The sequence below is a fragment of the Olea europaea genome, unplaced genomic scaffold (assembly GCF_002742605.1).
Source record: "Olea europaea var. sylvestris unplaced genomic scaffold, O_europaea_v1 scaffold293, whole genome shotgun sequence".
In the NCBI taxonomy this organism is placed as follows: Eukaryota; Viridiplantae; Streptophyta; class Magnoliopsida; order Lamiales; family Oleaceae; genus Olea; species Olea europaea.
In genome coordinates, this window is record NW_019247890.1 from 366,122 (window position 1) to 389,053 (window position 22,932).

Consider the following 22,932-nt stretch of genomic DNA (forward strand, 5'->3'; position numbering starts at 1 on the left):
GCCCTCATCTTTACTTGCCACAAAAAAATCTTGTAATTGCGATCTAATTGTGGAATATCATACTTCAACCTAATCATTCCGAAAAAAATTCAACCAATCTACGAAAGGAAGCAAGCTCTGATACGACTTGTTGGTCGCGGAAGCTCTGATACCACTTGTTGATCCCAAACCGAATTGTAAAGAATTAGATTATATCACAATATTGAAGTATACTAGATCATACCGAAAAACAATGTTTAGAAGTAAAGAAAAAATAAAGGATTAATGGCAAATGACGATGTTTATTAATTCAACAATATGGAAAATACAAAGTAATTTAGCAATTGACTTCTATCTGTTACTCTATCTAAATTAACAAAGCAGCCTAATATTTATGCTACACGACCAAACCCCAAGTAGAGTCCCAAAATGTAAGAAATTAGATTCCAATTAGGAATTTAATCTCCTTGGCAACTCTAGTCAAATTATGCTTTTTCAATCTCTTAATTTGTGTCACATTCCTAACACAATGGTGTGGCATTTTACACTGTGTTCACTTTATTGTCATGACATACAATTAATGCCAAACTTAGCCATGAATTAATCTCGTCATTTAGATTCTTGGAATGCTAATCATATCACCGCATCCATCACCAAAGGCAGAAACTGAAATTGATCTTTGATTTGATAGGATCTTACTATGTCCTGCTTATTTTCTTTAATTTTTTTTGTCCTATCAAATTACAATTTCATTTCAAGTGTCATGATAGGCATTGAAATATTGCATTTGTAACTGAAATATTAAGAGTAGCATGTTTAGTAACGAAGTTATTATTCTCCTTAAATAGGTAAAATTGTTTAACACTGCCATACTTCTCTTTTTTCAATTTTTTGTGTGCTTTCATAAAGTAGAGGGATCGCTACAGTCACCTTATGTAGACATCATTGTCTATAGGTATTTTCAAGAATGTCCAATTTTAAGAGTTATGAGTTGAAAAGTGTCCACTCATTTGAATTTAGTGTCAATTTGTCTATTATGCCCTTAATGAAAAGCTACATTTTGAAATGGTATTCTCGACATTTTAAATGTCGTTGTCGACATTTGATTTTTTTATCAATTTGTCACGAATTTTGAGAAGTGGCTTCCATGAGAAGTTATATTAAAATAAATTTAGACGACAAAAAAAAAATATATATAATACTTTAAAAAAATAACGTGAAAATAAAAAATATGATACTTTCACAAAAAAAAAAAAAAAAATCACTACTCCGTGACATGGAGGCAAGTGCCTTCGTGTCATGGAGACATTCTCGACATTTGCCTTTGTGTCACGGAGACATTCTCGACATTACATATATCATTCTCGATATTTGAACATTGTTTCATTAAAAAAAGAAAACGAAAAAATCACGTCTCCGTGTCATGGAGACATTCTCGACATTTGCCTCCATGTCACGAAGACATTCTCGACATTACATATGTCATTCTCGACATTTGAATACCGTTTCATTAAAAAAAAAGAAAAAATCACGTCTTCGTGACACAGAGGCAAGTGCCTCCGTGTCACGGAGACATTCTCGACATTACATATGTCATTCTCGACATTTGAACATCGTTTCATTTGTCTAGAATGACATTTTATTTTGAACATGACATTTTTCTACATTTGAAAATGTCGTTCTCGACATTTCTGAGTCAACGAAAAATGTAGCATTTATTGTGATTTGACATGTATATTTTTGAAATAAATATGGTAGGTTATGTGTCAAAATTTTATTCGTCAATAATAATTTTGCAAAAATGTCCATTTTTTTGTCTTAGTGTGGAATTAAAAGTTGTTAATAAGGGTATTTTGGTCTAAATTTTTTCAAATTGAACATTTTTACAATGATTTGCAATAATGAATATTTTTGCAAATGACTAGATAAAAATGGACATTTGATGAAATTTCCTCCTATTAGTTTTATTATAGTACTTCATTTAAAATCACACATTGAATTACATTTTGACCACAACTGCTCTTTTTATCAGATGTTCCAAATTTGCCTACTGTCATTACTTTTTTATACTTCACACACTAACTGAAAAAAATAAAAAAATTCCTTCACTACAAACACCTAATTTTACTAAAAGAACATCCGTCTCTTACAAAAATCCACATAGGCAACACCTGACAACCCGCTTACCCACAACCATTCCTGGAAAACCTTTGCTTATAATAGTAAGCAGAAATTCTAGTCTCCCCTAACCACTTTTCCAATCTATATTAAGCTCTTGTTTGAGCCACATTATATTTCTAAAAATTAATTTTTGAATAGTGTATTGATAAAAAATGTGGTTAAAAAATAAAGAAAAGTTTTGAATTTGCGTGTAATATTATTTTATTAAAGAATATGTGATTGAAATGATGTCAAATCATTGTTTAACAATGTATTTTTTTGAAAAAAATGTGGCTCAAACATAGCCTAAAACAAAAATCTAATTTTCACACCACTCATACTAAACTTTCTTCATTTCAATCCACTTCCACATCTTATTTCTCAACATCTAAGACACCAAATAAAACTTTTACACATTTTATCTTCTCCAACTTCATTTGCTCGTTTCTAACATCAACCTAGTAGTTTCCTTTCTTTCACCCAACAGCATACATTAACTATATACATTTTCAAAAAACATCATCTCGTATATTTTTTCAATATTTATGTTTCATTTTAACTCTTCTATTTCTTACCATTCTCCTGTGCTAATCAAATATAATTCATTGCAGATAAAGATGGTCACATAATACAAACTCATACCTGACATCAAACCTCAGAAGTTTAGCTGGACCGTAAAAGCGACAGTTTCATAAAAATGCTCTCCCAACAAAGGTCGAAACAACCCATTGAAATACCAACACATTTGGTTAATGGATCCTAGGGTAAATCTTATCACATAGTTTAAGTTCCTTTATTTGAAATTTTGATCCACAATAAAATAAAAAACATTAACTTTTAACATTTGTTTTTCAATTTTCAATCTAAACCAAGAACGCATAATGTCCTTAAACCCTTTCTTTCTTTGAAAACAAGATGGCTAAATTTAATTCATTCAAGTTCTAATATTTTGAAATCTCAAATGTACCAGATTCCAGAATATATCAATGAAAAAAAATGTATAAAATTGGATTTCTAAAAATGCAGTTATTCCTTTCTTTCGAAAGAGGAAAACCATATCAATTTCTTTAATGCATTCTATATCCAAATCTATTGTTCTTGTGCACTATACACTCAAATGGTAAACTTAATCTTCCTTTTCAAAGCTTGTCAAATTTCCGCCTCACCGAACAGTTTCCAATTTCTTTCAGTCTCCGTACTTAAAATTTATGTCTAACCCCTACATATGATAAAAAATAACTCAATAAAAGTCCCATCTAGATTTACATATAACCAACAAGAGTATGTGCCATCACTAATAACTTAATGTTTTAGCCTTAATTCATTTATAACTGATGCACTTGACTTTTTCCTAAGCATAGCATAATATAATATAATCTAATAAGTTCTTTGCATCTTCTTTTTCTTAATAATAAATTAGTAGAAGCCCCCAGTTCTTCTTTACACCTCCAAATAGTTAAAAGAATATTTCCTAATTTGTGAAACACTTTCGAAGACCTAAGCATTAGGGTTATATCATGTAAAAACAATATTATAACAAGAAGTTTTTCTTTTTCATATTCAAGAAACACACAGGAAAACAAACACAAATTTCCTTAGCAACAAAAATTTACTTTTCCCTGAACCATTCAATTTCAAATGTCCATGCATATGCTTTCTAACTCTAACAAATGCCAACAAAATTTCACCTCTGTCCAACAAATCAATATTTTAAATACATATATACATATCTATATCGACACGCATGGATAGAGAAATAATAGATACTCTTCATTCATGCATAGTTGACTGTCAAAAAAGTCTAACATCAAATACATTATATCTCATCCTATTCCTGCATTATAACATAAATCACAAAACTTCACCATTTAAGTAAGATTAACATTCCACTTCAATACTCATTTTCAAATGCTAAAAAAATTTCCCTTACATTAAGATTTACCCCCCTTTTTTTTTTTTTTGGTGGAGGGGAACAATATTCAGGCTACAATATTGGAGAACGCCATCACATCTTTCAAAGACACCTTACTACCACAGAAAACATACCTTATCTCAAATGCACAAGTTAAAGAAACAAATAAAATTTATAGATCCCAACTTGGTAACATCCAATAGACAATCAATGCCAAAACTAGCATTGTTGAAGTTAGTAAACAATTTAACTCTCTCCTTTCATCAGCCTACAACCTCATGTCATTAGAAAATCTTCAACCATACGTGGATAAAAATGCAGAAATTAGTAAGTACTTGCAATCATGTTAACATCCTACACTTCATTACTTCCATGTTAGACATAAATTACATCCCATACTAATTACTAATATATATTACTCCTTGTAGTCATCGTTGGAATTGCAATCAACATCTTCCCCAACGTAGTAATTCAAATTCATAACAACTAATCAACAGTACAAGATGCCATTCTCATGAACAAATGGTTAGACACTTACTACTATCAACAATAAAATAACCCTTTTATTTAAATATTAAATACAACTAAAAACCTTTACAGGTTAGAAACATGTATGCTTGAATTGTGGGATAATTTCATTACAAATGAATGTAATACCATTTGCAACACAATCACCAAAAAACCAGTTCTTATGAGCAGCAAATTAAGAGTAACTTCTTTCAATGGTAAATTCGCTCATCCTCTTGCACAATCACACAAACGCATATCAATTTAAACCTCACACACAAAAACTAAATTTCATGTCTATTTACGTCTATCCGTCTCCACAAAAATCAACTCATCAATACTCATTAATCCCCATTGGAGGAAGTTCTTGAACTAAGGCATTGGCATAATCTTACTTAATTCACTTACATACTTATATCTATTGTATTATTCTTAACTTCCTTATTATTTTTAACAATTGAAATCTTACATGCACATTAGGCTGGAAAACAATATGAAAACAGTAAATGACATTGTGGCAAGAAAAATATGTATCTTTCCCACATCCGCCACCATTTGTTGTCCACCAAAAAAAAAAGTTAGTCAACATCAAACAAGTATAGCAACTCCAACTTATGGTACACCAAATCACGACATCTTCTGACTTACATAGCATTTCACCCCTATCCCTAATACATATATATTTTTTTACATGAAATTTTAAACATTGCAGCCAAAAAAAAAAAAATTCTTATGGACAAAAGAAAATTTCACATTGGTTGCATTAAACCAACCACTATGGTATCTATCATGTGACACTTGCAATAAAGGGTTGTGCTACATAGCCCACGAGCTTGACTGCGGGGTTGACACCCCACACACACATGGGGGAGGTCGGTATTATTTTATTTAATGGGACCCACCTAGGCATGTGAGAGGGTGGTCAGCCGTGGTGTCAACCCCGCGGGTCGTTTAGCATTTTTCTGCAATAAATCTGCAAGTGCAAATATGAATGAACCTTATTTCTGTAGATTTTGCAACCAAAATTATGCTACACCAACTCCAAGGTATGATTATAATCATGTCACAAACTCATCATCTATGCACTATTTAATTGTTTGGCTATCGATTGAATAGTTAGTTAGTTGTTATAATGTAGAAATACTCACAATAAGTTTAGAATGAGGTAAAATCAACGCATGGGTAATACGTATTAGAAATAATATTTATGACGTGCAATCATGTAGATAACCTAAACTAAATGCATGATTTTCATATGAATTCGAACTATAAATATGATAGGGTCATGTTAATCATAGGTTGGTGTTTCTTGGAAAAGAGCATTTAATATATTAGCTTTATCGATTATAGAAAAATACTAAAAATTAACTAGATTACTAATTGATAATTGAAATATATAGAAATAGAGGAAATCATGGATTCAATATGAGCATTCACATTCGATAAAATCACAATTTACTTGCTCTATTCGTATAGATTAGTAGTAGTATAAACAACCACAAAATCACTCTTTTTGCTGTCACTTCTCACTCGAATTTAATACTAACTATTAAAATATATTTTAAACCTTATTCGTCGTGGGATGATAAATTCACTATTTCTATTACTTGTAGAATGATTCCGTACGCTTACGAGTTTCACTCGAACAACTTACACTAAATATCTAAATAAAAAATTACTATATAATTAAAAAAAAGATTGGCAAAATCATTAAAAAATAAGTGATGATTGAGAAATAAAAATGATAGAGTAAAAAAATGAAGTTGACAAGTGCTAGGAGACTTGTGGTGCACATAATAATTAAATGGATAATTTAGTGATTTAGTACATAAGAAAAATACTTTAAAATGTAGCGCAACAAAAGGTTTTCGTATTGACATGACCACTTTATTATATTATGCAGATCTAATTGTACCTTAAATAGGCATTCATGAAACTCAACATCTCATGTCCCATGGTGGCATCCACAAGTGTTCTATGTTTTGATGAGGAAAGCTGTCATTTGAGCAAGCTTGGTTGATGTTGGAGAAGTTTATGCTGGCCCTTTACTTGTCATTATGCTTCTGTACAAAGACTAGATTGGAGAGATTCACTTCGTATATAGGGCTTTTCTTATGAAGCTATTGGTTATCAACTTTTCAACCTCTTCCTTTAAGGCTTCATACCTCTTTGGGTTTAGGCTCTCCACTTTTGTCTATGCAAAAAAAAAATAATTTTGGATCAATTTGTTGTTGTGGAAACCCATTTTTAGGTCAATGCCAACTATGTCTTTATGTTTCCAAGTGAAGATATCCAAGTTCTTGCATGAAAAGCCCTTAAGCTTCTCATTTGCCTCTTGTAATATACTATTCCCTACTTGTAGTGACTTGGTAGGATCTATGGAGAAGCTTTTCAATTTTTCCGCTAGAGCCGTTTGTGTGTTAGATTCCATTTCATCACGTATAATCCCTTCTTTTGGGGTCCTCTATTTTTAAGGACATCTATTATCTCGACGTCTTCCTCTTATTTAGGGGTCTACCCTTCTTCGAGGATGTCAACCATTTTCGTGTCAATTAACACTATATTAACATCACGGGACTCGGTCTTCCTTAGAGAATTCAAGTAGCATTCCTTAGCCCCCCATATGATCACCTGTGACCGTTATAATGCCATGTTTTGTTGGTAACTTCATGTATAAGTGATCTATAAAGTTGATGGCCTATAGTTCCTTCAATGCAAATCTTTCTAATACTCCAAGGTAGGCCAACTTGTTGTCCACTATGAAGAACTTAGTATAGTAGCGAACCATTTGAGGAACTATTCCCATCTCCACTCCAAGAGTAATTTTTTTATCTTGGGATGATTTTACCACCGTTTAATCCATATAGTAGAGAGGTCAGTTTATGGTCCACTGGCATTTTGTCCTAAATGGCCCCAAATAGGATGTTAACCAACCTTAAATTGTCTACCGGCATATGCTTCAGCCTGTTCCGTGCTACCACAACTCTTGGGTGAAAGTGATAGCTGAACATTCCCAGGCCCATGAGGTTGGTTGTTGACTATGTAGCTGGCCATTAGAGTATCCTTGGCCTCCCTAGCGTAATTTCTTTGTGCATTCCGAGACTCGCTTCATATATAGGGACATCCAAAGATTGTGTTTATCTTTTGGATAAGTACATTGTCCACGTTCGATAGGGATCCCTTCTTTGCCTTTGCTCATTTTGGGCCTCTCTCTGTTCTCATCCCTATTATGGCGAAGGAGATCTTCTCTAGGAAGTCGCTTTATCTCATCTTGCCTAGGTCGTTGATCTTGCCTATGCGAGGACGAATTTCCTTATGAGGGGTGATTTTCTCGCCTAAGCTCTCGGGAAAATTATTTCGCTCTTTGTTATGCCACCTATCTACACTGGTTGGCGTTGTAACCATGCAATTGATGGTATGTGTAGAAGGGCTGTATATTAATGTAGGGTCTATTCCTAGATCCAGTACTTCCACCCCTTTGATGAGAGGGTCGTCGAAGGGTAGTCGAAGGACATCTCTTCAATCTCCATAGCCGCTAGTTCCAACCTTTTTGTAAGCCAAGGTTGGTACAACATTCAAAGTGGTCGTGACAAGGGCTTGGCCCAAAGTAGGGGTAACTATATGCCCAACTTGGGTCCATTAATGGTTTACTTACTAAGGGTGGGACATCTTTCTCTTTACCTTTAAGGGGTGGGAGTCTGTTAACTGCTCTGTGATGATCAATTATTTCCTTCACCAGTTCATCAGAAGTGGTCGACTTCTTATTGTAAACATCCCTCCAGAATAGGGTGTTCATGTTGAAGCTTCCTTTTTGGGTTGAAAGGGCCTTTACACCAGTTAGCTTTTTACAATAGGTCATCCTATCAGTGAAACGGGCTAGCTATTGTTTAGCATTTTACCGACCATTTGCCTATAGTGAATAGTCTAGGAGGTGTTAGATAAGAGCATGTATTTCCTTCTTGGATAGATATTAGTTCAAGAATTGATTTTTGAGGTTTGGGCAACTCCTAATGCTCGAATGAAGCTTGTTGTACCATTTTTTGACTCATTTGTAGAGGATTAAATGGAAGGCTCTTACACTTTAAGGATGGTAAAGCGCTTCTCAGACTAATGAGAGTCTTATAAGTGTTGAGATGCTTTTTCGTATCACTCATTCTTTCATACTTAGGGAACTTGGGAAGCATAAAGTGAATTGGTACATGGGCATTTCATAGCTCCTGGCAAAATGAAAGGTTATCATCAAGCTCATAGGGCCTACATGGTCCATCATAATCATCATCTTTAGCTTGGTACCTATGCGGTTGGGAGTTTCAGCTTACTCTCTTACGGCCTTTGCTAACCTTTTGTCTCACCTATTTCTAGGTTGGGGTTTTGCGGTCTTTGACTTTAAATTTGCTTATGAGGCCTTGTTATATGAGGTAGTTATAAGGGCCTATTTCCAGGCACATCTGGGCCAATCCTATCAAAGATACTAGCGAACATTTGAGGTCTTCGCTCTCATTCTTAGTTAGGAGGAAAATGTTCTCTCCATCGAACGGATAGTTTGCAGGTTGGTTACATGAGTAATTTGTTTGTACATTTACTTCTACCTCCTTTCAATAGGGCTAGTACCTCTCCCATGCCTATGGGATTAGCCTTTCGCTTTGTACTTCCTCCTTATCTTGCTAGTGGAAAAGGCCTGGTTGATGCATTTTTGGGCATTTGATAAATCACTTGCTCTTGCATTTTTATGAGATGTTGCATGATGGAGTAGAACTCCATTATGTTTCTAATGCTGGCTATTATTTGTGCCACATCTCTAGTGAGAAGTGCCACGACCCTCCCACCTTGACAGTGATGGTGATCAATAACATTGGTTTGAAGGACCTCTTCTTTAAGACCTCCCTTAACCTCATTGGATGTGTCTCATCTTTTCTAGCACTTATTATGAATAGACGCCTCTTTTATCCAAAGTGGGGGTCTTTTGAGCAAAATTTCCTCCCCGAGTATTCTTTTTTCAAGGAATGCAAACACCTAAAGCACCAAAGAACACTCTATACCTTCTTTTTACGAGACTTCTACTTGTTTTTCATTCAAAAACAAAACATTTTTCAAGAAACAGTTGAAACACTTTTTCAACGAGCTTTTTCCAGGGGTTGCTCGTAGTTAATAGTATGGTTTATTATAATCAATCTGTTAACCTCGATATTTGTAAGGATGACGTGGCCAATAGATCTTGATTTCTCTCACGTTCACGTAGCCTCTTTCTGCACACTTGGACAAATTGTTAGAGCACGCGACCTTTTCCAATGATAGGGAAGACGATTTGTTCAAATTGGTCAAATTCGAATAAGTATTTGGTGTGATGTGCCAACGACATGAGCCACAATGTAAGGTGTTCAAATTCGGGAATATAAAGACAACAATGAGAGAGCAAAGTTATAGTTTGAGTGTATAATATTGCATTACCTTTAAATGGCACTAAGGTCCTGTTTGTCTCTTCTTTAAAACAACTTTTTAATTCTTATACTTAATTTTAATTACATATTCACACAATAATATATTTTACAAGTAAATCCAAAATTTTACCATACTTTTTGAAAAACATATATTTCAAAAAATCACTATTTAAAACATCATTTTTTCTTCAAAATAATGGCAATCAAATAGGGGTTAAGTGTGAGTTTTTACATTAGGAGGGGATGAATTGTTATTGTTAGATCAAGGGGCATGTGGCATCATCCTCATGACCGAGGTGTCTCTTCCTAAGCGTCAAACAGAAATTGATTGACATTTAGGAGTTATTTGATAAGCCTACTTTCCATGGAAAATGGAAATTTTATTTTCATCCTAAACCAAAAATGCATGTTTGATAGGTTTTTTCTAGACAATTTATTTTTCCACATTTATGTCATCTCAGCCATTTTCCACCAAATTGATGAAAATGAATGGTGAGAATTCATTTTCTAGGTTGCTGGCCAATTTTTTTAATTAATTATTATTATTATTATTTTGGCAATATAAACAAATTCTATCCTTAATTGTAAAATATTTTCTTTTAATTGACAATTTTCATGTAAAATAAAGTCAAATGAACATTAAAAGATAGATGATTTTCTTTACTTTTTTATTATTTTATTTTATTTTATTTTATTTTATTTTTGCAATGGAAACAAATTCTATCCTCAATACTAGTAAATTCTATTCCTTTAATTTACAATTTTCATGTAAAATAAAATCAAATGAACACCAAAAAATACTTTTATTTCAACATTTTTCACGTGAAAAATTATATCAATCAAACAAGTTAATTGACATGTCCCAATAAAATAATTTCTAGACAATTCAATTTTCTGAAATTCGTTTTCTTTCCACCCAAATTCCATATTTGCAATCAAATGGGCCCTTAATGTTTTCTGAAAAGTGGCCACTTAGAGTCTAGATTTGATATCTAAAATATAGACTTGACCTTTTAAGCATTTGCTACAAAAATATTACGTTAATCAATCTCCAGAAGATGTCGTACAAAAGATTTCTTGGAAGAGGTGAAATGGGAGGTGCTTTCATCAACGAAGAGGCTATTTGTATGGCCTCACCTCGTGAGGTAGGGATGGTGATATGGAGTGTGGGCCTAATTAGGCTTGTTCGTTGGCTGCCACGTGTCCATAAGCTAGAGCTCGTCAAAAGAGGCGTAACAATACTTATTATTTGGGTAATTAGCACAAAATGTCCATACCTTTCAAGTTTATTGTGGAAAACGTCCAAACCTTTTCATTTTTTGACATTTTCGCCCCTACCTTTTAAATTTCTTTGTACAGAAGGTTCTTTTCATTAGTTTTTGACAATTTTACCCTCCATTCAAATAAAACAAAAAGAAAAAAAAAATAAAGAGCTAATTGCGATAATAGTCCCAAATTTTCAAAAAAATGACAAATCGATCACAATTTATTATGAACTGAAAAAATTTTAAAATTACCCAAAAAAGAAGGGAAACTTGAATATATAGAGAAATAATCAAGAAATAGAGAAAATTTTGAACCACAGCCAATGAAACAGAAAATCTTCAAAAATGGGTAAGCATAAATCTCAATTTTTATTCAGTGAAGAATAGATGGAAGGCTTGAGACAAAAATCACGTAATCTTCAAAAAAATTTATTTCCATTGGTTATGATTAAAAAAATCTCTCAATTTCTTGATTATTTCCCTGTACATTCAAGTTTCTTTTCTCTATTTAATTTTAAAATTTTTTATTTCACAATAAATTATGACTGATTTATAATTTTTAAAAATTTTTGAAATTATAATTGCAATTAATTCTTTATTTTTTACTTTCCTTTTCTTTTTGTTTTATTTCAATAGAGGGTAAAATTGTCAAAAGGACCTTCTGTGCAAAGAAATGGAAGGTAGGGACAAAAATGTTAAAAAATAAAAGGTATGGATATTTTCAACAATAAACTTGAAAGGTAATGACGTTTTGTGGCAATTACCCCTTATTATTTGTAGAACCTAAAACTTATAAGCACGTAAAAAATTTAAGACCAAACATGCACTAAAGTGATATTTGTCATTTTTATATATATATATATTTTTATCAGGACTAACTAGCTAATTCTGATGCAGGACGGAAGGAGTGGAAAACTATGCCGTTTCGTCGTAGTGCTTGCGTCTCATTGTTTAACTTAAACTTGAAGGTTCTCACTTGTATAGATGTTAAAATGGCCGGCCGGCCAGCCATCGGGCGGAGAAAAAAGCTGAACTTTCATTCATTGAACAAATCTCACGATTATATATCTTCTTTGCGTAGTTCTTTACATAGCTGCAGACTGCTAAACAATTCATTTCACAACGTGGGTTTTGAATTCTTAGTGCAGCCATGGTAGCATTCCGGCTTCTTTTGTGCTCTCTCTTCCTCTTCACTTGGATTAACGCAATCTCATCTGCGACTAACCCAGAAGACGGTAAACTTTTGCTAACATTTCTAAGTGTGTGTATTTTTTAATCTTATGAGAGTTGGTGGGCACCAAGTGGTTCAGTTTATGTTTCTACTGCGAGTTGGGCATGTTGAGAATTGAGATGTCGAGTGGGATTGACCTTTAAGACTCCTATATGGGAGGACATGATTCAATTCCCAAAGACGCCACCTTTTTAGCATGAAATCAATAGTGTGTAAATGGGTTATCCCTATAGCTTGAGTCCACCATATAGAGAGCATGTTTGGCTGGACTTATCTTAAAAATAAATACCCATCCTATGGCTAAAAGATAAGCATCAAATTCCAGCCAAACATGCTCAGAAACTTTAGGGTGAGGGTAAAATTGATAGGAACTGTTGATAATTATTTGATCATATCAGTCTATATTGTGCACATGATTAGAGGGATTTTGATTGAATGAGTTTCTGTATGATACTTTTCGATGCACATAACGCGTTCGTATTAATGAAAATGAAACTGGATACAGCTGCTGTACTTCAATCATTAAAAGATCAATGGGGAAACACACCCCCGAGTTGGAATAATTCCAATGATCCATGTGGAGCTTGGGACGGAATTACCTGCGACAAGAACGCAAGCGTCATTGAATTGTGAGTATTCTAGTCTTGATGGAAAACGATTTTCACGTGCGATTCAGAGAGCACTTTTTTCGTTGAGAATTCCTCGTTCCCTTTCATGTGAATTCCCCAACGGCGAATTCAAAACTTGTAGGGCACTCACCTGGGGTCGGGGGAAAAGTTTTCCTGATGCTTATAACATATCTCGATTTTACAGAGAATTACCCGGAATGGGACTAACAGGAATATTGATTGGTGACATCGCAGGGCTCACCGAACTAAATACCTTGTGAGTAACCTTTCAGTCACATACTGGAATACTAGAGATTCTTCGATAGGCTTGGCATATTAATAGGTTTTGATATTGAGTCTAAATGTTTACAAGTAGCCTAAGACCTTGAGCTACCGTTTTTCAGGGACTTGTCATTCAACCGTGGCCTCACTGGTCCACTTTCTCCTCGGCTAGGAGATTTGCGAAAATTGAGCGCAATGTAAGATCTCGTGACTCGTTATTACTAGGCCGCCGTTTGACAACCATTATTTAAAATCTCTTTTTTCAATATATTCATTTTCAACTGCACATTCAAACAATAAAATATTTTGCATATAAACCCAAAATTTTTCCTACTTTTTAACCATACATTCTTCTGAAAAATATAATTCAAAACATTATTTTTTCCCAAAACTAGAATTCTTCCTCCTCACATCAATATAAATGAATCTTTTTGTAGAAATTTAGCAGGGTGTAGCTTTACTGGAATTATACCAAGTGAATTGGGAAACCTCACCGAGCTTACTTATCTGTAAGAATGGTCATTTTCATGATGAAATCTTATGGAGTCACTATTTTCCATTATCTTATCCTACGACGACTTTCCTTTGCAGAGCACTTAACTCCAATAACTTTACCGGTGAGATACCATCTTCACTTGGTAAACTTTCCAACATCTATTGGCTCGACCTCGCAGAAAACCATTTGACAGGAACTCTCCCTGTGTCCACAGGGATAGATCCAGGGCTTGACGGCCTTAAAAAGGCCAAACACTTGTGAGTGTAACTTTATTTGTAAACCGTTTTGTTTCTCCTTTAAATGGTTCAATTCATTTATCAATGTCTTTGCAGCCATTTCAACAAAAACCAGCTTTCAGGAGAAATTCCAGCAAAACTTTTTGGCTCAGATATGTCGCTAATAGACGTGTAAGCCAAGGCTAGTGCCAGTCGCTTGTTCTAATCTTGAAAACATCATTTTATCATTCTTTCTGGTGTAAAAATGGCAGACTGTTCGACCAGAATCTATTGGAAGGGAGCATTCCTTATACATTAGGACTGGTTCAGACACTTGAAGTTCTGTGAGTAAACTCCTTGTAGAACTTTTATTACTTTCATAGCTGCAGACTGCTAAACAATTCATTTCACAACGTGGGTTTTGAATTCTTAGTGCAGCCATGGTAGCATTCCGGCTTCTTTTGTGCTCTCTCTTCCTCTTCACTTGGATTAACGCAATCTCATCTGCGACTAACCCAGAAGACGGTAAACTTTTGCTAACATTTCTAAGTGTGTGTATTTTTTAATCTTATGAGAGTTGGTGGGCACCAAGTGGTTCAGTTTATGTTTCTACTGCGAGTTGGGCATGTTGAGAATTGAGATGTCGAGTGGGATTGACCTTTAAGACTCCTATATGGGAGGACATGATTCAATTCCCAAAGATGCCACCTTTTTAGCATGAAATCAATAGTGTGTAAATGGGTTATCACTATAGCTTGAGTCCACTATATAGAGAGCATGTTTGGCTGGACTTATCTTAAAAATAAATACCCATCCTATGGCTAAAAGATAAGCATCGAATTCCAGCCAAACATGCTCAGAAACTTTAGGGTGAGGGTAAAATTGATAGGAACTGTTGATAATTATTTGATCATATCAGTCTATATTGTGCACATGATTAGAGGGATTTTGATTGAATGAGTTTCTGTATGATACTTTTCGATGCACATAACGCGTTCGTATTAATGAAAATGAAACTGGATACAGCTGCTGTACTTCAATCATTAAAAGATCAATGGGGAAACACACCCCCGAGTTGGAATAATTCCAATGATCCATGTGGAGCTTGGGACGGAATTACCTGCGACAAGAACGCAAGCGTCATTGAATTGTGAGTATTCTAGTCTTGATGGAAAACGATTTTCACGTGCGATTCAGAGAGCACTTTTTTCGTTGAGAATTCCTCGTTCCCTTTCATGTGAATTCCCCAACGGCGAATTCAAAACTTGTAGGGCACTCACCTGGGGTCGGGGGAAAAGTTTTCCTGATGCTTATAACATATCTCGATTTTACAGAGAATTACCCGGAATGGGACTAACAGGAATATTGATTGGTGACATCGCAGGGCTCACCGAACTAAATACCTTGTGAGTAACCTTTCAGTCACATACTGGAACACTAGAGATTCTTCGATAGGCTTGGCATATCAATAGGTTTTGATATTGAGTCTTAAGATCTTGAGCTGCCGTTTTTCAGGGACTTGTCATTCAACCGTGGCCTCACTGGTCCACTTTCTCCTCGGCTAGGAGATTTGCGAAAATTGAGCGCAATGTAAGATCTCGTGACTCGTTATTACTAGGCCGCCGTTTGACAACCATTATTTAAAATCTCTTTTTTCAATATATTCATTTTCAACTGCACATTCAAACAATAAAATATTTTGCATATAAACCCAAAATTTTTCCTACTTTTTAACCATACATTCTTCTGAAAAATATAATTCAAAACATTATTTTTTCCCAAAACTAGAATTCTTCCTCCTCACATCAATATAAATGAATCTTTTTGTAGAAATTTAGCAGGGTGTAGCTTTACTGGAATTATACCAAGTGAATTGGGAAACCTCACCGAGCTTACTTATCTGTAAGAATGGTCATTTTCATGATGAAATCTTATGGAGTCACTATTTTCCATTATCTTATCCTACGACGACTTTCCTTTGCAGAGCACTTAACTCCAATAACTTTACCGGTGAGATACCATCTTCACTTGGTAAACTTTCCAACATCTATTGGCTCGACCTCGCAGAAAACCATTTGACAGGAACTCTCCCTGTGTCCACAGGGATAGATCCAGGGCTTGACGGCCTTAAAAAGGCCAAACACTTGTGAGTGTAACTTTATTTGTAAACCGTTTTGTTTCTCCTTTAAATGGTTCAATTCATTTATCAATGTCTTTGCAGCCATTTCAACAAAAACCAGCTTTCAGGAGAAATTCCAGCAAAACTTTTTGGCTCAGATATGTCGCTAATAGACGTGTAAGCCAAGGCTAGTGCCAGTCGCTTGTTCTAATCTTGAAAACATCATTTTATCATTCTTTCTGGTGTAAAAATGGCAGACTGTTCGACCAGAATCTATTGGAAGGGAGCATTCCTTATACATTAGGACTGGTTCAGACACTTGAAGTTCTGTGAGTAAACTCCTTGTAGAACTTTTATTACTTTCCTCTTTTTCGATGAATCTATTTTGAACGTTGTGTTGACTACCCCGGTTTTCGCGTCCAGCCGACTTAATCAAAACGCCATGACTGGAAGTGTCCCATCAAACCTCAACGACCTCACAAATGTCCATGAATTGTGTGTACATCCTTTAGCCCAGTGAAAACTCAACTTCTTACTGGAGAGACTAATGATGATTCACTAACATTTCGTTTGTATCATGTAGGAATTTGGCTCACAATATGTTGACTGGTAAATTACCAAATTTAACAGGAATGAACTCCCTCAGCTATGTGTAAGAAGAACCCTTTCCACTAGTCCAAAACATAAGCATTTCATGTTCCTGAATATGCATTATCTCTCTCTTTCATCAGGGACTTGAGCAACAACTCTTTTCAAAAAACAGAAGCTCCCGGGTGGATCTCAACTTTAGACTCCCTAACTACACTGTAAGTATGGAGTAACTTATTGAAGAAAAATTGTAAAACAATATTCAAACCAAGGACTCACCTTACCTTAGAAATCAAGAAACAGAAACAATCTCATGTTCAAAATCTGATACAATTTCCAGGATAATAGAATACGGAGCACTGCAGGGATTGCTGCCCCCTCAACTTTTCAGCTTACCTCAGATTCAGCAAGTGTAAGTCGAACAATAATGTTAACCCAAAGATCTTTGGATGTGTATATTAACGCAATCTTGCAAAATGCTGACAGGAAATTGAGGAATAATGCCTTTAGTGGCCAATTAGATATGAGCCGTAACATTAGCCTGCAACTTCAACTGACTGATTTGCAGGACAACGATATACAATCAGTAACGCTTAGTTCTGAAAACAATACTACATTACTGTAAGACATTTCATGATTTATGTAACAGGGAAGGATAACAATGTTTGCTTTGCCCTAATCATCCGACATTTTTTCGCGGTTTCAGGTTAACAGGAAACCCTGCATGTGATGCTGCTCCGAAAAATACAGTTTACTGTCAGCCTCGATAATTGGCATTGGATTGATTCTGGAAAATTGGCTATTGCGTTGGTTGGTGTTGATGGCCGAATTTTGTTTGAAATTGTAATTCTTAAATATTTATTGGAAAAATTAAAAACAATGTGACCAAACGAAATAAATTTTGTACTCAATGGGGCATTCCTTATATGGCACGTTTCTTTAGAGAATAACTCTCTACAATCAGTTAATTTTCTCGACATGAAACTACTTTCAAAAGACGGTAATATGATGATACCTTCTGTATACAAGCCTTCATTCAAGTGCCATAAAAGATGGTTCTGTTTCTCCAGTGAAGCTGTATTCTGAGTGATCCAAATGAACTTTAACAACTTTGCTCGAGAAGACATGGTAATCAAGTGTCATTTGGTTTCTAAATTCACTTGGATTAGGTTGCTGTCACTCAATGTTTCCTCTGCAAAGATATATAAATTCAGTATTTTCTTCCAGACACATACACATGGATCAATAAATTGCAGATATAAAGAAAGAAAGAAAACGAGCTTTATTTCTTAATGGTAGTCATTGCCGCACAGATAAAGACAGCTAATCACTCTTCGTGTTGAGGGTTTGACACAGGAAATTACATCTTCAACAATTAACAAATTAACTTCAACTTTTCAACCCCAAAAATCTTTATCCAGCATGCATACCGACACAGGAAACCTCTCTTTACATGAACAAACACCCCTACTTTTAGATCCATATGACATGGAAAGCTTAGATCAATCATGGAAATCTCTGCAGCTAATTCTCAAGAACCTAAATAGACAATCAAATATGTTATTATTAAGTCAAACTTAGCTATCAAATACATAAGTAGGAATATTGCTCGTCATTCAAGAGAGTACGAAGGAGGCCCTACACCAAGTTATCTCACAGGAGCAGACAATGACTCAATGCAAGAGAGATTCATAAATTCTAGGGTTCTGGGTTGCCATTTTCAGACAGCTGCTTATACTATAACTAGAAGATTAAGTATTGCTTGGGAGAGATTATTCACAGTGAAAAATGATTAATTTGGAGGATATGCAGTTAATACGTAGGAAAAGGTACAGGGTTCACATGCAAAGTAATTTTATTGGAAGAATGTGTAGTTGAAAGTGGGTTTGAGGAGAAATGATTTTCAAATAAGTTGTGTCAAATGCACGGTAAACTTTGGTGTGGATTAGATGTGTTGACAATCATGCCAGAAATCAAATTATCACAGTGATGTTGTTACTTACAACATCCCTTCATACAATTTGTTTATTTGTCCCTATATACTGTTGTCGACGTTCAAGAAATTCACTTGAGATAGGCCCCAATATATGCAGCACAGCACACATTATAGAGACTAAAGAGTTATTTTACATCATTATATTAATTTGTATTTGGGGTATTATGGGGATTTAGTAGAACAAAGTGTACAGGTTATAAATTGAGTGGTAAGGTGTTCATTTCACTTGGGCAGAAATTAGGGTCTCAATTGGGAGAGCCTCTCCAATGCTCACAATCCATTGTAGTTCATTTCAGTTTTTCCATTTTCTTATCATTTGGTATCAAAACATCGATTCTAGGGCAAATAGAAACATATTTCTGCAAATATTTGGAGAAGATGGGGGTAACTAAGGAAGAAATTTGATAGCGTGATGCAAAAATTCAGCAAAGATGATGATTTCGTATTAGATTCGCAAGGCCGATTCAAAATATTGATATCCTACTCGAAAAATCCAAGTTGCTGGTTGTCTAATGGGAGAGGATTTCAATGAATCGGTAGTTGGAGATGGAAAAAGTGGAAGCGGCTATCATGTACCTTGATGGAGAAGCATGGCTTAGTTGCAATGGGTAGATCATTGCCAACCCCTATAAACTTGGGGAGAATTGAAGGATTTGATGTTGACTCGATTCAACCCTTTGCAAGAGATCACCAACAGCAAAATGAATGGGTGTTGAAGCAGGAAGGAATCAAGCGGGATGGCCATCTGTTTGAGGTTTTTGCTTCTCTACAGAACATTCCAAATTGAAAATTAGTGAATACACTCGGTGATAAATCTTGAGCCTCAAAGCAGGATCTCAGGGTGACGATGAAGGAAGATAAGCGTCAAATTGGGATCCTAAAATCGCCATTGGGGAAGGTTCCAAATTTTACATTGGAATGACATTTCGTTAGTGGGACTAACCAGGAAATTGGGGCTGAGGCAAGTTTACTAGACCCATTGGATTGAGTTGTAACTAGATTAGGCCCAATGGATAGGAACCAAACTTTATTATCCGAAAATTAAACAAACCTTACATTTTAAATACTTCAAAAATCAGGTGTTTCTATTTTTCTTCCAATGACCAGGTATAAATTAAAAAATTTATATATCATTTATCTCTCTACTCTCTCTCTATTATCAAACTCTGTACTCTCTCTATTATCACAATCTCTACTCTCTACAATAGCAGCTCTTCTCCCAATCATCATCTCTCTCTACTCTCTTTTTACAGCAATCCCGGCACCGCTAATCATCTCCATCGCCGCTCGTTGCTGCCATCACTTCCACCTTGCCCTTGACCAGAGAACTGAGCTCTACTACAGCGGCAGACTGTGATCGTCTTACCAAAAGCGTCTTTAGCCCTCACCTCCTCCCTCAACCACCTCTTCTGGCTACTCAACATTGCTAGACCCCACCTTCATACTCCAAAATTTGTCCCCTTTAAATCTATTGTTAAAATAGCAATTGATGGTGGTGTGATGGGGCAGTGGGCGGTGCGTGGGTGATGCGCTGGTGGTTGTGAGATGGGTTGCACTGTACAAATCAGCATGATGATGGTGCGGAGGATGTAAAGATTTGCGTGGTGGTGATACAATATACACATTTGCAACATGGTGGTGGTTTTTGGGTACAGTTATGCGTGGCGGTAGAGAGGGTGGTTGTAAGGTGGCAACAACATTTGGAATGAAGAACGATGTGACCAATTATTTGGGTAATTGTGATCAATAAAATGGATAATTTCAGACCAACAATGATACGATACCTAAAAATTGAAATTTGCAACTAAATTTGTAATTGTGGCCTACAATTTGTCTTTGTGATCGTGACCTTGTGTGATTTATAACTAGTACATGAATGCCTCCATAAATAGTGCATTATTGTGACCTTGACCTGTTTTATTAATTAATAAGTCACAAAATTGTTATCTGGTTGTCCATTTTTGAAACTTTTTCACAAGTTTCTTATTTTTTAAAGTGTATCTTGAAACTTTTGTACTTATTTTTGAAACCTTTCCCCAAGTGAGATTAGGCACAGTTCGTTTTAAGAATACAAATGCAGGTTCAACCCGAGCCCTTTACCCATCCTCCCTTCACTTCTTAAACCTTCTTCCACTATGCCACTCTTCCTAATCTAAAATTTCTAACCTCCTTCAAGAAATTATAGATTCCGAATTGCAGTCCAATAACAATAAAGGCGTGTGCTTCCAGCGTGATGAGAAATATTTTATTAGGCATCATTGTACAAACATGGAATTACTTGGGCATGCATTCAGAGTTGTATCCAATTTAAGGGAGCTCGACAGCGGCAAGGGACAGGTTGCAGATGATGAACATAATACTAATGGGCATCTGATGAAGTTATATATAACTTCGGTGGTTGGGCTACCTATTCCAGACCCAATGAAGACTAGAGGCCAGATAAATCAATGGGAGCTGTCCATTAATTTTGTGGTTGCCCTCGTGGAAGGCCGATGCACCAAAAATTTCACGGTAGAAAGGAACCAGAAAGTTGAGGGCCGAACCAGCTTGCTTAATCAGACTTTTGTTCTTTGAGGCCCTGTCTGGAAAAAAGGCCCTTCCACCATTTACAGAAATGATGATACGCCCTCCTCAAACCACCTGATCCCCCATCTCCCCGATGTTCACCTTGAGGACAGGGTGAATTTCGAGGCCGGGAATTGATAGGCCCCAATATATGTAGCACAGTGCACATAATAAAGAGTCATCTTACAACAGTATATAAGTTTGTATTTAGGGTATTATGGGGATTTAGTAGAATAAATTGCACAGAGAGAGGTAGGCCGTTTATTTCACTTGGGTAGAAATTAGGGTCTCGATTGGGAGAGAGTGAGACTCTCAAAAGCTCACAATCCACCGTAATTCCTTTCAGTTTTCTATTTTCTTATCAGTAAGCAGATGCTTGTTAACTTTAGTATGCCTGAAAGTAAGCTACAGTGGCAGATAATAGCACAGGCATGAAAAACTTTTCAATGCATAACTAGATGATTAAAAAATATATAGTTTTCAGCAAGATATATAAATTAAGCACATACCTTGCGCCTCTTAAATTTTCTATCTCCATGGCTACCAATGTCAAAGGCAGTTGTTTGCTCGGTTAAGCTGTCCCCCAAAGGTAAACTTTTAATTTCATCATAGAAACTTTCTGTCAGACCAAGTAACCTGTCATGCAAAGAGAGGCCATAAATCAGCTATCAGGTAGCATAAATAGACATAAACATATTGTATTGCAACGTAAATCTTTCAAGATATTTCTTCATGGAAAGACAGAATTAACTGGCTTCCATTGAGCTTACCCATTTCTAGACTTCTTCAAATGTTTCATTGTCTTTTTCTCTGATTTCGTCAGTGGAGCACGTGTGAAATGTTCCTCCTCTTGTTGTGCACGTTCTTCCATCTTTGCTATATACTTCGTCAATTCCCTACTTTCGGGTCCTACAGTTTCTGTGATCTGTATTTTTCCGTGTTAACTCATAAATCAGCAAAAGAGAGTATCATTTAAAATCTACATATCCCAAAAATAGGTATATCCACCCACCTCTTCAGGTCTTCCTTCCAGATCATTCATCAATTCTCGTACATAAGCACTCTGTTTTGCTTGTCGCAGACTCTCTCTCTCTTTTCTCAAAGCATTTCTCTCCTGTCTTGATATCTTATCTNAATTCAACAAGAACAAACAAGGTTTCACCATTTCAGCCTAACAAGCTTATAAAATGATAAAAACAAATTAACACAAAGCAATGGCAGTCATAGATGATATAACTAGATAATTAAGGAGTAAACTTTTAATATCCATTGGATATAAGACTTCAAATAATACATTACACAGTCAATTCATTTTATAATAAAACAAATTCTTTGTAGTAAGTCCACTATTCTTTACAAGACAGTTCCAATCACGAGAAGTTCAACAATAAGCAGGATTTGCTTTATTTCACCACTCTCCTTGCCCTTGAAATAAAAGAAACCAGAAAAATAAAAAAAATGTAGCAAAAGGTGACTGCCCTTCCATTAGTCAATGTGAAACTGAGGGGTGCCAATTTATGAGTTGCGTCTCTAGAATGTTTATTTACTGTTGTGAGTTTCATTCGAACTAA

The 22,932-nt window shown here is 35.4% G+C and overlaps 2 protein-coding genes and 1 long non-coding RNA gene across 3 annotated transcripts; 1 reads left to right on the plus strand and 2 right to left on the minus strand.

Annotated features, from left to right (window-relative positions):
* Positions 1 to 14,489: 14,489 nt before the first annotated feature.
* LOC111384514 (probable leucine-rich repeat receptor-like protein kinase At5g49770) lies at positions 14,490 to 17,725 on the plus strand. The gene is made up of 14 exons (XM_023008796.1): positions 14,490 to 14,618; positions 15,120 to 15,243; positions 15,428 to 15,499; positions 15,609 to 15,683; positions 15,924 to 15,995; positions 16,078 to 16,239; positions 16,315 to 16,389; positions 16,470 to 16,541; positions 16,636 to 16,707; positions 16,796 to 16,864; positions 16,944 to 17,018; positions 17,141 to 17,212; positions 17,287 to 17,421; positions 17,507 to 17,725. Exons 1-14 carry the CDS (start codon positions 14,534 to 14,536, stop codon positions 17,568 to 17,570), a joined length of 1,224 nt encoding a protein of 407 aa, XP_022864564.1. The 5' UTR covers positions 14,490 to 14,533; the 3' UTR covers positions 17,571 to 17,725.
* Positions 17,683 to 22,526, minus strand: LOC111384502. Its single transcript, XM_023008780.1, has 4 exons — positions 22,374 to 22,526; positions 22,132 to 22,286; positions 21,871 to 21,997; positions 17,683 to 17,992 (listed from the first exon to the last, which is right to left on the minus strand). Exons 1-4 carry the CDS (start codon positions 22,524 to 22,526, stop codon positions 17,981 to 17,983), a joined length of 447 nt encoding a protein of 148 aa, XP_022864548.1. The 3' UTR covers positions 17,683 to 17,980.
* On the minus strand, positions 18,060 to 19,892 carry LOC111384515. Its single transcript, XR_002700920.1, has 2 exons — positions 19,373 to 19,892; positions 18,060 to 18,339 (listed from the first exon to the last, which is right to left on the minus strand). It is a non-coding gene; the product is annotated as an uncharacterized LOC111384515 (long non-coding RNA).
* Positions 22,527 to 22,932: the final 406 nt, after the last annotated feature.

Excerpts from the sequence above, each read along its gene's own strand:
- LOC111384514 (XM_023008796.1), top strand. The coding sequence starts at position 14,534 with ATGGTAGCATTCCGGCTTCTTTTGTGCTCTCTCTTCCTCTTCACTTGG. Across the intron at positions 15,996-16,077 it reads CTCACCGAGCTTACTTATCT|AGCACTTAACTCCAATAACT; the intron begins GTAAGAATGGTC and ends TTTCCTTTGCAG. Across the intron at positions 16,542-16,635 it reads GTTCAGACACTTGAAGTTCT|CCGACTTAATCAAAACGCCA; the intron begins GTGAGTAAACTC and ends TTTCGCGTCCAG.